This window comes from Cololabis saira, chromosome 12, assembly GCF_033807715.1.
Source record: "Cololabis saira isolate AMF1-May2022 chromosome 12, fColSai1.1, whole genome shotgun sequence".
In the NCBI taxonomy this organism is placed as follows: Eukaryota; Metazoa; Chordata; class Actinopteri; order Beloniformes; family Belonidae; genus Cololabis; species Cololabis saira.
Genome location: NC_084598.1, coordinates 11674577 through 11692135, shown reverse-complemented (window position 1 = coordinate 11692135; position 17559 = coordinate 11674577). Strand labels below are relative to the sequence as shown.

Sequence of the window (17559 nt, the reverse complement as noted above, 5' to 3'; positions counted from 1 at the left end):
ATATATATATAACTTTCTCCTTCTCAGAAACAAACTGAATAGATCAAAAATACAAACACAGAAGAGAAACAGAAAATGTCTCTGGTTGTGACGGTAATGAACATATGTGATCAGATTGTAATTGTGAATTCTAGTATCTCTCTTAGGTGTTTTTTGACCTCCAGTTGTTTGTTTTTTTGGAAGAAAATCAACCTGTAAACTAATTTAACTCTACTGATGGAGTAAGATGAATTGATGTAGAAGTCAGTTTCCTGTACAAATGATGAAAAAATGATGTAAATCTATCTCTGTTTTTAAAATTAAAAAAAACACAGAGGAAAACAAAACATGCATTAAAGGGTATAGCCTACAGTGCCTAACCCAACTAGATTCCACTGAAGTGAAAGCAAGTCTTTTAAATTTGGTGAAAGCTCTATGATATTATACTGTTGTTGTTTTGTTTTCTTGCATCTATTTGTCAGTGGAGGATGTGCTGCTCTTGGGTATCCACCACAAACAACCACAGCTGCTGCAGCTGCAGTTTCAGCCTACCTGACGTGTGCTGTGGAGTCATTCATTATTTTTAATGTTGGAAATTAAAGGCGACAGGGTCGTCAGTTTATTGCTTCATATTGAGTCGGAGCTGGGAGACGAAAGCATAGCGGCTTTGCTAAAGCAGTTATACATCGCACTGCTTTACAATGATATTGTGACGTATTTTCAGGTGTTTTATTATATCGTTGGTGTTACCCCTTTGCGTGCCACTATGTTCTGGCATATATTGCATTTAATGTAACTCTCGTAACGTCTAGTAACATGAGCCCACATTGACTGTTTAGAAGACACACACACACACACATACGCCAGACGATCTATACCCTGATACTGATTCATTTATAGCCGGATAGATCAGATACACACCTTTAAAGATGTAGATGTCTCAAAGCGATCCGTAGAGCCCACTGATTCAAGGGGCGACACCAACGGCTGCTCATCAAACTGCCTTTGCACGTAGAGTCCTAATGCTACGATCAATCAGAGCAACCAACAAGGGGATGTATTCAGAGCAACAGAAACGAGTCAATGGGAGACAGGGAGTGTTGTGTAGAATAGTAACTGAAAGTTTGGACAAAGCCTGTCGGCAAAAAAGCAAATACATTTACCTTGGAAAGGAAAGATTTAAATGCCATCTTCTGTTCAATTTTCAAAGAAAAAGTCTGAATATTTAGCTGTCAATGCCAAAGCCGATTCAAACGGCCATGGAGGTACAGTAGAGTGCGGTCAGGTGGCTCATCCTGCTCCCTAAAAGCAGCTGCTGTGAACAGATCGGCAAAACTACTGGGAGTCCTAGTAGGCCTTACATTAACTAGTTAGTGTTAATAGAGCTCCAGACCATGACATCAGAATTCCCAACATGCACCACTCTAAAATGTAAACAATGCCATTTTGGCAGTGAAGATGAAGGGGCGAGAAGGACGTTTCTGCGTCAGTAAACGATAGAAACGACACCCGATAGCTGTTGTGCACCGGGATGCCAGAATATTAGGAAAAGGGGAACAGGTAGAGCTAAAACGTGACCGTAAAACTTTAATTCACACAGTACACACAGTCTAATTTATCCCACGGAAATTCACGGCAACATTTGATTCTAATGAACATGACGATTACGTTAGCCTGCACTGACTGTGTGGGTGTTGTGCCTTTTATTTAGCGCCTTTGTTAATGAAATGAAGTGCCGCGTACCCTTCCAGCAATGATAAAATAATCCTTTGCTGACAGAGTCCAAAGCTGAATGTTTATCACAAATCCAGGGCATAACGTCCTTTTATACTCCTCCAAGCTTTGTAGTTTTTAAGAGAATCCCAGAGTAAGACAAAGGAAAATTGATCAGGTAGTCTGGCAGCTCCGTTGCAGTTTCGATGTACTCCCGCAACTTTGTAATATTGAGTTTTTCAGCTTTTTGTGATTTGTTTTAAAAATCTTTTGGGTTTAAATGCGTGGAAAACTCTGGGGCTCTGAAGTTCTTGCACCGTGGCCTTTGACGTGCACAAGTGATTCTCTTTCCTGCCAAAGTGGCGCCGTAAACAAAACACATGCAGCAAATAACTGAAATATAATATGTCTGCTTTTGTAGTTTCATGAAGAAAGTAATTGCAGGTCTGCTCCCATGGCTGCAGCTTTGTAGTTTGTTTTTTTTGTAGTTTTCTTTACTGATGCTTTATTGGTTACTGTACCGGTAGTATATGTAAATATCTGTCTCAGATGTTTTACATAAGTAAAAGTGTCAATATACAAAAAAAAATCACAAAAAAAACCTGCATGACATATCTAACACATGTATTAGCAGCTTTGCAATTGTAAATAATTTTACAATTGAATTTTGCCCGTGACTGAAACTATATATATGAGGTTAGATTCTCATACTGAATTACTCTTGTGTATGAAGTCCCAGTTCTCAAAGAGAGAGAAGAAAAACCAAAAACTTGCTTTTTAGAGGGAGAAAAAGAAAAACACTCAAGGCCTGAAAAAACACTTTCAGGGCTTTTCAACCAAAATGGTTCTAGTTTGATGCCAGAAGACTTTTTTTCTTTTTAAAGGCTTACTGTATAGAAACCACCAGTTTACAGCCATTAAGCCAGTGCTCTGTTGGCACTAAAACTTTATGGGGCTAAATGCAGGGACCACTTACATCACGGCATGGGGCAGGATTTTCCTTACCAATCTAAACACTGCCGTTGTTAAGTCTTGAGAAGAAACTCAGGAAAAGGCATCAACAAAGAATAGATACCAAAATCAAGCAGCTGCAGATTAAAAACAGTGTTTGCATGGTCAAAGATAGACATTTCTGGTGCTTCAGTTTCACCTGCTGCCATTTATAGATCCCACTTAAATCAGCAGGTATAAAGTCAGTCTGTAGCAGTATTCAAGAATACCGGTCAGCATTTTGAAACAGCTGTCAGCATCACAATGAGCATTCACGAACACCAACTGTTGTCTGCAACAACCTTGATAAATGGAGACTGGCAGTATTAAGACATTGATTTGTAGGGAAGACACTGTGTTCTGTGTCCTTTGTGGTCCATGGAGCTCTGCAGAAAATCACTAAAGGAAGCTTCGACTTTGGAAGATGTGGTTCTGCAGTTGCTTTGTGTTTATGGAAAAGCAACACTGAGCCAGCTCCAGAGGTGTCAAAAGTATTCACATTCATTACTCAGGTAGAAGTATAGATACTAGAGTTTAAAAATACTCCTGCAGAAGTTGAAGTATCAACTCAAGTTTTTTACTCAAGTAAAAGTATAAAAGTACTGGTTTCAAAACTACTTGAAGTATAAAAGTAAAAGTAATGTAAGGGGGAAAAAAAGCCATTAAGGACAAAAGCCATTGAAAATGAATTCATCTTAGTATAATGCAAATATATTAAAGAACCATATATGTGTACTATTGAGCATTAACATGTGTTTCAGAGAGCAGAAGATATGATGACTAGTTGCCTATAAGTATTCTAATGGTGCAAAAAGTCAAACTTCAGAGGCATGTTATCATTTATCCTAACCTTTATTGGAATGTACATCCAAGTTTAGTTGCAGGAATCTGAGGGAACGGATGTAAGAACAAAACTGGACAAGAACATCTGAAACAACCACAACCAAATTCACTCTATCCGGACGGCGCAATTTAACTGGATAGTTTTGTTTTTAAAATGTAAGGAGTAAAAAGTACAGATAATTGTGAGAAAATGTAAGGAGTAAAAGTAAAAAGTCGTCTGAAAAATAATTACTCCAGTGAAGTATAGATAACCAAAATTTCTATTTAAGTAAGGTAACGAAGTATTTGTACTTCGTTACTTGACACCTCTGGCCAGCTCTGAGATGGCTTCAGCTTCAGCACCAGTTTCACTTTGGTCAAAAAGAGGTATTTGATGGAGATCTTACTAGGTCATCAGTGTTTGAAATGTGACAATATCAGAAGCCAGAGAGGTAAAAAATCTCTGGTCTTTATGATATATTGTATTTTAAAATGTCATATTGTCAGTTACCAGTAGGCCATTGAAAGTCCCGTTAAAATGTGGTGATGTCAAAGTATAAAGTAAAATAAAATGGAAATACACAAGATAAGTACTGGAGGACTATATTTGAGCAGGATAAATGTGCTCACATGTTCTGACAGCTGTAATTCTTCAGGTCAGATATGGGGACAACTTTTCTTTGCTTGCAAGTATTCAGCCCAAGCTTGGGGGATTTGAGATGTTTTTAGCACCTAAAATCCTCCTTCCTAGGGTGCAACACTGACAAGGACTCACCAGAATTGACAGCAGAAATAATTTTTGTGAGGTGGTTTCAACAGGATAAGTTAATACAAATGGAGTTCTCACTCACTTGCAGCATAAACTAAAATAAGAATAAACTACAGATAGAAAGCTTATGAGGTCCTGAGTCTTATAAAATAGTTTGGTTAGAGTAATATTGATATGTATTATATTAATTTTGCCGTGCGTCTTACACACAGATATAGGGCATCTGCAAGAAAATGTAACAGCAGCAGATTTTGGCTGAATAAGAAACTTGTTTGCTTTAAGCTGGATTTTCTCTGGACAGACATGTTGTCCCTGTCTGCTGACCTACTTGCTGTAATGCTGCTGAACTGTTACATACTACGGGCATCAGCTTATTTCTTAAGTGTAGAAAATGTTCAAAAGTTTGGAGGGAGGAGGAGAAAATTACAGGCGGTAGTTAAAGTCAGATTAAGTTGTATTAGCTCCTTGTCAAGTGTCACAGCTCCTGGCAGTCATGGATTTCTGAGACCCATTTTGAGCCGTCTTATCCCTCATTTCCATGACAACCAGTTTGTGGCTGATACCTAACAGGGAATAGAGGAAGCATGACAAAACACTTGTGGTTGCACCTGAACAGGGATGTAATTCCTCTTCTGGCAACCTTGCATTCACAAATCATTACTTCCACTAGACTTACTTTTGTTTCTTTTTAGAAAAAAAAACTCCCCCATCCAGTTTTTGTAGTGATATGTGACTGAAAGATGACTCATACTTTACTAAATGCATTACAGAATACTTTTGCTTCTTTCTATTTTAGAACAGGACATTCTTTGTTTCGCTTTAGTTGACTGACGGCTATCAGCGCCTGTGCATCTTCAACCTTTTTGTTTGCAAAGCTGTATATGAAGAAATGTTGGCCTAAGGATAGGGTGTTTTATTTATTGTGAGTTACTTTAGATCCTGTCAGACATAAAATGCTATATTCTGTTTTTTACCTTTTTTTAAGTTATACATGCCAGCATCATCACTCTTATAAAGTCATATAGCTTAGTATAGCAGATGATTCATGTCTCGGTTTGTCAGTTTGGAGCCTTTAGACGATAATCTCAACATACCCTGGCTGATTTCATTTTATAGGAATTCCAGGCAACCTGAGAATAAATGAGTGTGACAGGATGAGGTTCAGAAAATATTTTTCTTAGTGATACATACAAAAACAGCCTCACCCTCCATCCACTCAGGCCATATTCTGGCGCTCTCACTGGGACCAGCATGCATTCCCCTAAAGGTGGAGCTCTGATTTATCTGCATGCGCGTCTGCTCAACTCATTGAAATCTACACTGGTGACGGATCTGATAAAACAACCCCACAAATTCCATCTCAGTGTCATTTTGTGTCACTTGGAAACCTGCATGGTGAAAAACGATGAGTGATCTTCTTCTGCGCCGACAACCGACTGTAACAACGTGTTGTTTCTGTGCAAAGACCAGACAAGAACCGGGGCCCTTTTCCTTTCACTAACACAATTTCTCAGAAGGAGGAAGTCTTTGGCTTTCATTTATTCATTTTTTAAGAATTTCTCAGAACAAAAGAAGAAGTATGTCCTTCAGTTTTGGTTCTAATGTTCTCCTTCTAAAGCGCGTTTCTTATAATGACTTTTACTTTTCTTCGTGTCTGTTGTATGAATGAAGACAGGAACTTCCTTATATTACTTTGTTTGTTAGCTTGAGCTCATAGTCGTTGGGTTTCAATAGTTGGATGATTCTTGGGGTGACGGTAATTTAATTTCTTTTAGTCCTTAAAGCACATTTGAAATGGAGAAAATACAGACATTTGTTTTCCCTTGAGGATGAATGTCACTTTCAGGTCCTCTGGTGAGATTGTGAATATTCCTTCAAGGTCACCATCTGAGAGAGTTGGTGATAGACTCCAGCATGCCCCCCCTTGACCCTGAATAGGAATAAGCAGGTAAAGATAATGGAAAGTTGGGTCGATATCACCGAGGAGGGCCTTTGCTCCACTGTGCAGCAGTGTCTGAAGTCTGTGATGTTTGTGGGCACGTGTGTCTGCGCAGCCCTCAGACAGTTCTACCATGGCATTCCCGTCACTCTGAGGTCTGGACTTGGACTGGACCATGACAACTGCAACATTCCCAGGTCCAGTGTCTGCAAAACCAGCGTAAATCATCACCCTCCACCAACGTCTGTCTGACACTTGGCATCTGGTGTTTGTGCAGATGCACTTTTTTGGGTTTCCCACAAACATTGATTCTGTGAATTACAGACAAGCATCTCCACCTCCGTTTTGTCTGCGAATAACCGTTCTCACTTTAGACAGAGGGATCGCACTTTGTTTGGAAATGACCTTACAACCCGACATAGATGGATTTGTTTCTCTAAGGTCATCGCTGATTTCTTTCCTCCCTGTTATTGCGATAACAGAGCCTCAATGATCCAGACTAATGCTGGAAAAACCGATAATCACACTTGTTGATGATTGATCGGTTCTCAACCAGTACAATTGATTAGGAGGACACATCTGCTACTTAAATCTTATAGAAGCAGTGAGTAGATAATTAGCCAATAACACACTGTTTCTCCACTTTTGCTCTATTTTTATTAAGTTAAAGATGTAATGTGTTACTTTTCAAAGCTTGTATTTGCTATTCTTTTGAACTCGTATGGACAAACGATTTGTTAATTTGTTTATTCCCACCTGAATTGTTGGAAGGTGTTTTTTCTATAAAGACTCGTAAAGCACCTGCCATGGTATTTAGTTGCTTCTCTCTGTAGTCTTCACATCACTCACACACCAAGAGTCATTTCCTGTGGGCAAAACTGCTTGATCCTTCAGGTGTTGCTGTGGCTTCATGCATGCTAATTATGTTCACAAAAAAGGTGAGAAAAAGCTCTCAGCTCCGGTAGCGCCACTGGGAGACACGCAGCGAGCACAGACGGATCCAGCCTCATCTTAGGGAGAAAACCAAGCTGAACAGTATTAGAAAACAGGATCAACAGACGGTGAAGAAAATAAAATGATACTGCATGTTATTTATTTTATGTGTTTCATTTGAGACCACAACGTTTTCTCATTTTTACTAATGATGTATAACTTTCAGCTAAGGTACTATTAAAATCACTTAATTAAAATAAGTACAATTACTATTACTAGGGGTAAAGCCTAAAATACAGAGAACGTCACCTTCTGGACATGCGGGTCATTTACTTCTGCGCGGACAGCGCCCTCTGCTGGAAGATACTGGTTCCTACATTTTCATTGAAGGATTTCCAAGTACTGCGTCATTTTCCTACTTTATCCACCGATTACAGCTTAAATCTCTTTACACGGAGTGTTTTTTATCCTGACATAATTTCGTAAAATCTAATAATCTTCATGAAATGGTTTGTAAAAGCTGTTAAAAGGGCAGCAAAATCAAGTCATAATAAAAAAAGATCAAATACAATTTTACTAACCTGTTTCTAAAATATTTGGCTCATCCCATAAAACAGGTAAAAAAATAAAAGCTTGATTTTAGTATAATTAAATAGTACTTATTTTTTTAATTTTCTTTTTTTTTAAAAGGTGATTGACACCAATCAACTATGTCATTAACATGATAGTTAAAAGGTGTTTCTTTGAAGTATTTACAATTCCAGGTTCGATTACAAGATTTATAGTAACATGTAGTAATAAAAGAAAATTTCAGATCATAAAATTGCAGAAATGTGGGGCATTTCATAATCTGTGGCACATAATATTAAAAGAGTCTACAGAAATGTTGGCGTGTAAGGAATAATCCGAAAGACATCAGTTGGTACTGCTTTAAAACACATACACGACTGTATGGTGGAAATCACTGCACATGAGCTTGAAAACTGCTAAAATAATAATTGCCAGTGAAGCGAAAATTCGGGATAATGAACAGCCTTTCCACTGAAAAATGAAACTCAGGCAAAATCAGGACAGGGTTTCTGATAAAAATATGTTTTAAGTAGGGACCTCAATGAGGACAGTGAATCATCTGACCTGATTTCTTCAGGCAGATCACTCCAGGGCCTCAGGGTCCTGACTTCAAATGCTCTGCCCCCTTCAGGAGCAGACAAGACCTTTACCCGAGGATCTCAAAGTATCTCTGAACACACGCAGTCCCAAGAAGTGATATAACAGGAAGATAAGTCACAAAGGGCACAATAAGTAATCAGAAACACAAGATTTAAAGTCAGATTTAGGAACAGATGACAGTTGTTGTTTTTTTCCTGACTGGCATTGGGTAATGAGCCTCATAGCAAGGATTGGAATAAGGATAAGATTCATTTCATCTCAGAAAGAAGAAAAAAAACAAGCTAGTAATCATCCTTTATCCTTGGAAATGCGACTTCGACAGATGGCGAGAGTTATTTGAGGGTAACCCAGCTCAATGCACAACCTCTGTCACATTTCACTGGTCGTAATTTTCATACGTTCCTGAGTCAAGTGACTGGCAGAAAAGAGCTCAGACCAGTCACTGGGAGCAGGCTGGTTCATGTGCCAGCAGGTGCTGCTGATGGGTTAACCCTGGCAACATTTAGTTTGGTTCAAAAGTTGCAGCATGTCTGCATCAAATCAAGTTGGTTTTAGGGAGATTAACACAAAACATGTGATGTCCTTGATTAAAGTCTTAACTATTGTATGTTCCTTTTTTTCAGAGTGGACAAGACCTTTTCCAAAGCCAGAGGCCTTTGGTGAGTGTTTCCTCATTCTTTATCTTTATTAGTATGTTATTATGAGAGGAATTAGCCACAATCAATAAACTAAACAAAGTTAAACTAAACACAACATAACAGATATAATATAATATAATATAATATAATATAATATAATATAATATAATATAATATAATATAATATAATATAATATAATATAATATAATATAATATAATATAATATAATATAATATAATATAATGTAATATAATATAATGTAATATAATATAAATTATATTATATTATATATTTTATTATTATATAAAATAAAATATAATTATTATTATATAATAAATATATATTATTATTATATAAAATATAATATAATATAATATAAATAATATAATATAATATAATATAATATAATGTAATATAATATAATGTAATATAATATAAATTATATTATATTATATATTTTATTATTATATAAAATAAAATATAATTATTATTATATAATAAATATATATTATTATTATATAAAATATAATATAATATAATATAAATAATATAATATAATATAATATAATATAATATAATATAATATAATATAATATAATATAATATAATATAATATAATATTATATTATATTATATTATATTATATTATATTATATTATATAAAAAGCATATGGATTTGCAGTTTCTGAAGCTTGCAGCTCACTGGAGTGGTATTCACTGACTCAGACAGGCGTTGTGATGTAAATGTTCACCAAGTAGAGTGTAAGTAAGATGAATGAGACAGTGAAAGGTGGAGCAGATGGGCAGCAGTTAGAGGACAGACAGACAGCACGTCCTTCCATCTCTGCAGTTCTGGCAAGGTTAGAGCGAAGCTGCGAGTGGTACATGGAGGGAGGCAGAGATGTGAGCGTACAGTACACACCTCCTGCCGTTTCAGATACCGGCCTCTGTTTTTGACATCTTCCGGTAAGGAGGCATAAGCGTTTGACTCCTCAACCCCGCCTGTCTGACTGTAGCAGAGTAAACAGTGCATCATCACACCGTCCCACTGGAGTACAGATGCAGGGGGATCACGGTAAACAACCAGGCCTGCTTTACTCAGTAACTGGCCTAGTTTTGGCAGGCAACACTCTGGCCATTAGCTACAGCTGCCTCAGAGATAATCGCTGCATCTTTTGTGAAGAACACAATGAAAACTGCTTGCAAAATAAATGTGAAGAGTAGGGTCTCTTAAATGAAAGAAATCAGCACTGGAGTTAAAAGAACTGGGAAAAGGAGGAGGAGGGATAAAGAAACCAACTAGCTGATATGGCGCGATGAAGAGAGATGGACATGTCTGCCTCGCTCCAAAGAAGCACAGATAATAAGAGTCACACTTGGCAAACACTGCTTGATGGCTTTGTCGGACCCTTGCTGCTACGGCGGTACATGAGGGATGAAGCATCACGAGCTGTGTCCGTACACAGCAGGACAGATTCTTTTCTAACAGCTAACCCTGTAACTGCGAAAGTGCCGTTAGATATTTCATCATGAAAAATCTAAATTGCAAACGGTAACAATCAGAAAATCAGAAATGAGAGCTATAATCTCTGACCAACAACGCTAGAAGAGAACAACCCATTAAAATTCTCACCTTTCTGCATCTGAAGGTCAACAAACTTGTTTGTGCATGACTGCAAATTACAAGCCAAGAGAGCCGCAGCTCAGCACAGGTTTGTCTGGATTGTTTGGACCCGTTGCTGTCGTTATGCTTTTTTTCATTTCATACAGAGGTACAGCTATTACATCTCATAATGCTTTGTGTGTGCTCAGTAGGAAATGACTCCTAATCTGTTGTATGTATTGAATGTCAGCAATTGTTCCATTTTGATCCCTCCACTCTGGTCGTTGATTAAATGTTAAATGACCATCCTCCGTCTGGTGGGTCATACAGAATAAATAGATGATCCTCAAGTCCTGTTTCCATGCTCCTGAGGGAGGCCTGTAATTGGTTTTAATCCTGTCTTGCTAAGCTCCCTCGATGAGAAGAAATGGGTGAGGAAGGCTACGCAGGATAATAGCTCCACTAAGATGCTGTGCTCTTTGTCTCTCTTCCACGCGCGTATGATCATACATTCAGGCACAAAGTGCACTCGGCCTCCCCGCCCCCGAAGCATGACGGATTACTGTAGCAGGCTGTCTGTTGCGTAACCCCCTGCCCATTCTTTAAAACAACTCAGCTGCTGATGCCTCTTTCTTATCGATGCTTCAGCACACCTGATGTTCATGCAGACATGGGCTGAACTCTTGAACTATTCCTCAGGCGCTACTTTTGCTTGCAAGGAAGAATTCAGACGGGACTTTTAAGAACTTGACAAGTTGGTGTTAGTATTTGCTTTTGAGTGTCAGTAAAAACGCAAAGATTCAAACTCATCAATCTGAGTTTGTTGTGCACAAATCTGTGTCTTATAGTAAAGATTAACAAGCCCCATTTAGTGTTTTTAGTCCTCCTTTCAATAAAAAGAGGAAAGTCTGAATTCGGCATGTGCATGTGCTCTGCATTTATTTGAATGGGTGATGTGGAAAATAACTCAAAGCAGAGTTTTTTCTTACTTCATGTTTAAAGATTTTGACTTGCTATTTTTTCCAACCCTGTTTTCACGAGGCTTTCTAAATCCCAGGCATATTTCCTTGTTTCCACTCACAAAAACCTAGAAGGCATTGAGGAGAACACTCCTCTGTTCAGGTTCACTGATTTCCCACAAGATTTCTCCCCGCAGCACGCTCTCCTTTTTCATTTGTTCACATGCGTTAGGCCTATTTGCCTGTGCACACCCATATGTCTCTATCAAACTGAGTTGTCTTGCAGAGTGGACGTGGCAAGAGAAAAACTGTCGAGCCCCATCAGAAAAAAGTGTCTCTCTGTGAGAGCTCTGCTGTCAGACCAAATATAGAGAAGAGACACACGCTGGCCCTGGTTCTACTCATCTCACTGTACCGAGTCCAAACATGCCATCCATCATCCGACACCAGTGCAGAATATCTAACAAAAACATAACGCTCGGATGACAGCAGGATGTTGGAGGTTCCAAGCAACTTTAAGTGGACATTTGCCTTTTATGTAATCTTATTCATGCAGCTTTGAAGTGGCAGTTTCCTTTTTGTTTGCTTGTTTTTCTTTTTTAATGGTCTCCTTACTTGCAAGTAGGGCTGGGCGATATGGACCAAAAGTCATATCTCAATATTTTCTAGCTGAATGGCGATACTCGATATATATCGATATTTTTTTCTGTGCCATAATTGGGGTTTCCCCCAAAGCATTATAGCATAGCATCTCTGTTAGCTTCATTTTTTTCTGAGGCAAACCCTTAAAAAAACAGTCAGTTTTAATACAAAGCCTCGTGCCAAATGTCACACAGGTACCTTTATTTACAGAGGTCTGCACAATATCAAAATGTATAAAACAAATGAAATAAAAATAAACTGCCTGCATATATAGAATAAACATGCTTCTTGAATAAAATAAAACAAATATCCCTTTCCTGCATAACAATTACATTAAAATACACTGTGCAATTAATACAATGTAGACAGTAACAGGCAGACTTTTCCACTGAGGTTGACAGTTGTGCAAATAACAAAACATTTGTGCAAATCGCAAATAAAACATTCAAGTCAATTTGTCATAAAATAAGCTATATCAAAATCATTAAAAAAAATAAAAAATAAATGTTATCGATATAAACGATATTGTCTTGTACCATATCGCGTTTGAAAATATATCGATATATATTAAAATCCCTACTGCCCTACTTGTAAGCACTTTTTGCAGCATTTTTTCATACAGGAGACTGGTCCTCAGATATCCGAGAGGGAGCTAATATCTTCACCCCACCTGCAAATGGATTGTTGTTTATCTGTACTTGGAGATGTGTTCATCCATTGTGGAGCCTGTTTGTTAACATTTGTCATGGAGTGACTAAAGTTAATACCTGTGGCAGAAGAGGTTCACTTCCAACCATTGCATGTACGTTCTGTCCCATGAGAGAGGATGCTCTGGCAACTTTTTTCTTGACTCACAGGAGGCAGATCAAATATTACACTTTTAATCGTCTTTAACAGCCCTGAGGTCAGAACACGAGAGGACACAAAATGATATCGTGGTGACCTTCTGTCGTCATCTAGGGAACATCCGTGTTAGTGCGATGTCCCCAGGGACTATGAGAGAGAAACAGGCTGGCAATTGGCACCTACTGGTTGTGTCAGGATGCTTTATTCAAAAACATCCATTCCAGGCACTTCATTGCACACCAAATATGGTCACTTGTGTGGGAAAGTGTTTGCTTAAGAGGATCTATCAAAAAGAAACCAAAGATGTTTAATTATCTAGGATTTTTAGCAGGTAGAGTTTTGTTTTGTTTGCTTCTCCCTTAAAGTTCAATTAAACCTTTCTTATTTTTCTACTTTCCTCTAGTACACAGATCCAGCTCATAAAAATATTTAATTTATCTTTCTTATTGCTTATGTATAGCCCCCAGGAAAACAGAAAAATGTTTTGGAAGGATCTCAGACCGTTTCATCTGAAGATTGCATTTGGGGCTCAAATTGCAGCCATTGCACTCAAGAAAAACATCTGACATGAGCTTGGCAGAGAAAAATGGCTTGAGTTCAGGGGACAATCATCCTTCCATTTGATTGAGTCTTGAGTTCAGTGTGGGGGAGGTTGTGGAGGGTTGGCCTTGACAGCAGGGCATTTCCAGGGTCCATTTTGGTGTAATTCATAGCAAAGGCATTATTTATCTGTGACTGCTGGTTTACTGATGAAGCGGACAAGGCTGCAGGTGGCCCTGCTTCCTGGTGACTTCACTGGAGTGCTGATGACACACACAAGCAAAATTGCAGGGCATCTCAAACTCGAGGTTTCACACTCATGCTGGTGCACTGCAAAAAAAAATGTTTTATGTATACTTGACAGTATATATTATAATCAACTTTTATGGTCTCAAGCGGCAGCCGACTCTAAAAGCCCACTGTAGTGCACTTGCTTCGCATCAACTTACACAGAACAAATTATGTAGAGCAGATTTTGCAACTAAGGAAGGGGATCAGGGCAGAGATGTGACGCACATTTGACGGATGCACTCCAGCGTGACTCCAAATGAACCATAATTCCAGGCTGTGGAAATAATGAGATGTCATTGCATTGTTATCTTAAAAGGTGTTATTAGGGTTTTTTTCCTTTGTTTTCACTGTCTGGAGAAAACAAAGACTGAGTAACTAGTGCAGCTGTCCCATAGAAAAGTTTGGGTAGCACACTCAAAGTTTCTGTGACTGAGGTCATATTCACACTAGCCATGTTGTACCGTGTCATGCTCTCCCTCCCGATTCCCCGGCCTCCCCACACTCACATTAGTCCAGTCTCAGTCGTCTTTCGGCACGACTTCCACTTGTATACACACCATCAAATTGTTACATTAGGTGCCTGTGCTGTCTGAGTATTGGCAAACTGGAGAACAGCACACTACTGATTTTGTCTTTTTTCCTTCTGGTAGGATACAGCCTTTGCTTGATTACGATACTATATTATTAAAAATTTGTCAAAAGGAATGGAGCATCTAAGTGACAGGCATATTTTAAGTACACCTCCTGTTCCGTGTACATGCAACAGTACTCAAATGGCGCTTTTGCATTAGTATCACCTTAGCTCGGTTCTACCCGCTTTCGCACTAGGGCTGAGACGAGTAGAGCCGCTCCAAGTCGATACTTTTTTCTGTAACCATTTCAGTGAGGTTCTATCCGGGCTGAGCAGGGACTATTTCCGACGTCACCACCTCCTCGCCACCGATTGGTCGGGGGGCGGGGACGTCACCACCCTCCGCGCCTCTGATTGGTCGGGGGCGGGGCCGTCAGACGTTGAATCAGGAAGCGGGAGTCAGCGCGAGGGGACTCGCGGCGATTTTATTATAAAGCGCAAAACGTCTGTTTGGTGATCCAACTCTGAGGTGCAGATGTTCATAAACCTGGTGGCTGTCGAGAAAAAATTAAAAAAGCGATGTAGACGGGCTGTTTTTTTCTCAGCCGCTCGCGGCTCCAGCTAATTTCTGATCAGCGCCGACATGAACAAAGCGGTTGCGCAATCGAGTACGTCACAGCAGCTTCACCCAAACCTGCCCGCTTCTCCCCTGGCAGTGCGAAAACACACGTGTGGGGCCGTGTAAAGCCGCGCCGAGCCGTGCCGGGCTGAGCCGATACTAGTGGAAAAGTGCCAAAATACATCACACCCTCCCAATTGTACTGGGGTCATGCTTTTATGGAGTAGTCACACAAACAAACCACGCTTTAAGATTCAGTTGTGCTTTGGATCGCTAAGTGTGAATTATCCTGTAAGTAGGTAAGTAAAACAACTGATTTCCAACATGCCCAAAGATAAAAAGGAATCAAATTTGACATTATCTTGAACAAAACTGATATATTGCTTCTCTTTTTATGAGGAATGGTATGAAGGAGTGTCCGAATGCAGGATTTTAGGGAGTCAAGAGCTGAAAACAACATGCTTCATTTAACTAAAAAAAAACTGGTGAACACAGTGGGGTATCCAGGAGAACTAAAACATCAGGAAGCATAGGTGAGGCAACACACCAGAAGCATTTCAAAGAAAAGACAAGAAGCATAACAAACAAACTGGCAAGATAATTAGAAAATCACAAGACCACAAGACACAGGTGGAGACAATTATCACCAAGTAGACCAACAAAAGAAGTGGCACAATAAACAGTTTTGGTTCTCATAGCTGGATTGCACATCTATGACCACTGTATGGTGGGATTCATTTTTATTTATTTTGATTCAGAATTGTTTTAAGCTACAAATGTATGTGTAATTAGAGTCATAGTTGTTTTGAGTGACAGTTGAATTGCAGTCTGTGTTGTCAAACCAGTGGCCGAACCCGGATTGGCTAATCGGGAGGATCAGGACAACCGGTGGGCCGGTCTGATGTCTGGGTCGCAAGGGCGTGTTCTCTTTTTATCATTTTCTTTGTTTGTTTGTTTTTTTTGGGGACTGGTGTTCAGTCGTGGTACTGGGTTTGCTCGTGTGGGATGCTGCCGCTGTTCCTCCTCCTCCACTGGCAGCTCTTGTTTTTGGGGGTTTTTTATTTGTTTTTTTTCAGACGTACTCAGTCAGTGGTGTTTGAAAGATAAAAGAGTAAGAGCAAGTGGTAAAAAGAAGGCTTGAGAAGGCTAGAATTAAAAAGAGGAAAACTCTGAAATAAAATGCAGCTAAATGTGCAAAATTTGACAACTGTTTCACTAAAACGAGCTTGCGGTTTGTAACATCAAATGAAGACGGTGAAACAGGTCAGGCAAGATGATGAACTTTGCCTGCAAACCGTCGTTTACAGTTAATTATCAAGTCAATGAATTGTGTAGCGCTGTGGCATATAACATAACGTTATACAATTTGAATAAAAATGTGATCCAACACCACATAACTGGGAAACTTTGTCCTTTAGCCCTTCAGAGTCAGAAGCAAGATCCAGCACCAAGCACCATATGAGCCCACATATCCAGAGTGGGCAGGGGGGATTATTGAGTAAATATTAATAGAATTAATATAATGAAGACTCTGGTGCAGACCTGCTCTATATGAAAAGTGCCCTGAGATGCTAGATGATTCAGGACTACATTAACGAAACTGACCTGAATTGATCAGAAGGCTTTGTAAAAAAGGGGGTTTGTGTTAAGAATTATGACCATTTTTAAAATGTGATTTAGTGTAGCAGGGCCAGGAAAAATATACTGAATTACAAGGCTTCACAGAACTGTGTCTTATTATAGACTTAACATGTAAGGTTGTAATTACATGATTTTAATAATATAGGTCGTGATCTAAAGTGTGCCGGGCCCAGGCATGAAACTCCAGGGCCCAATGAGTCCCACTCCCTGCCAGTAGCTGTCAGCGCTGAAGCTACTCAGCACTTTTAGTCAGTTTTACTTCTGAGCTCTGAATTAAGACCTAACAGGGAACAAATATTCTTTTTTTAAAGATAATATGCTGGTTTTGCTGTTAATTGCACTAACAATTCACCACGACTGGCTCTTGTTTGGCCTTGAATGGTACATGGTGATCAAATCTGTCTTAGCTTAGCTCATGCTACTGATACTGATTAAAGTTACATTACATTCATTCAGATCAAATCCTATACATCCAGCTTTGCTTCAGATGTGAGCGAGGCAGGCTTCGTATCAGCTCCAGCAGTCCTAATTTCACATATTGTTTTTGTGACAAGAATGTGTAGCAAGAATGTATACGATCAGAACATAATATGGTTACCGTGTTAGTGTCATACAGTAGGTTAGCACAATCCAAACTATCAGCTCGCTTGTTGTGGCTGGGGTAAGTGAGTAGGACCCAACTGGGTTTCAAAAACAACCTTAAAGGTATTGTGACATGAAAAACACATTTTTCTTGATTTTTTGTGTTTTGTTGGGTGTCTTGACATCAATTACACCCAAAAAACAACGAACTTTTAACATTCAGTGTATTGTGTGCTTTCTGGGATTTTCCGCATAACTATGCAAAAACGGCGCATGTGGTTTGGTGGCGGGTCGTTACGTATAGACCCGCT

The 17559-nt window shown here is 39.1% G+C and overlaps 1 protein-coding gene across 11 annotated transcripts in view; it reads left to right on the top strand.

Moving 5' to 3' along the window:
• rap1gapa (RAP1 GTPase activating protein a) overlaps positions 1–17559 on the top strand; it is a 59287-nt gene that overhangs the window by 9501 nt on the left and 32227 nt on the right. For all 11 annotated transcript variants that reach the window (XR_009783822.1, XM_061735516.1, XM_061735524.1 and 8 more), the window contains exon 2: positions 8939–8974. Coding sequence is in view for 10 of the 11 variants with exons in the window: in XM_061735516.1 (XP_061591500.1) it covers positions 8939–8974 (36 nt within the window). In the remaining variant the exon portion in view is untranslated. The remainder of the gene's footprint in view (positions 1–8938; positions 8975–17559) is intronic.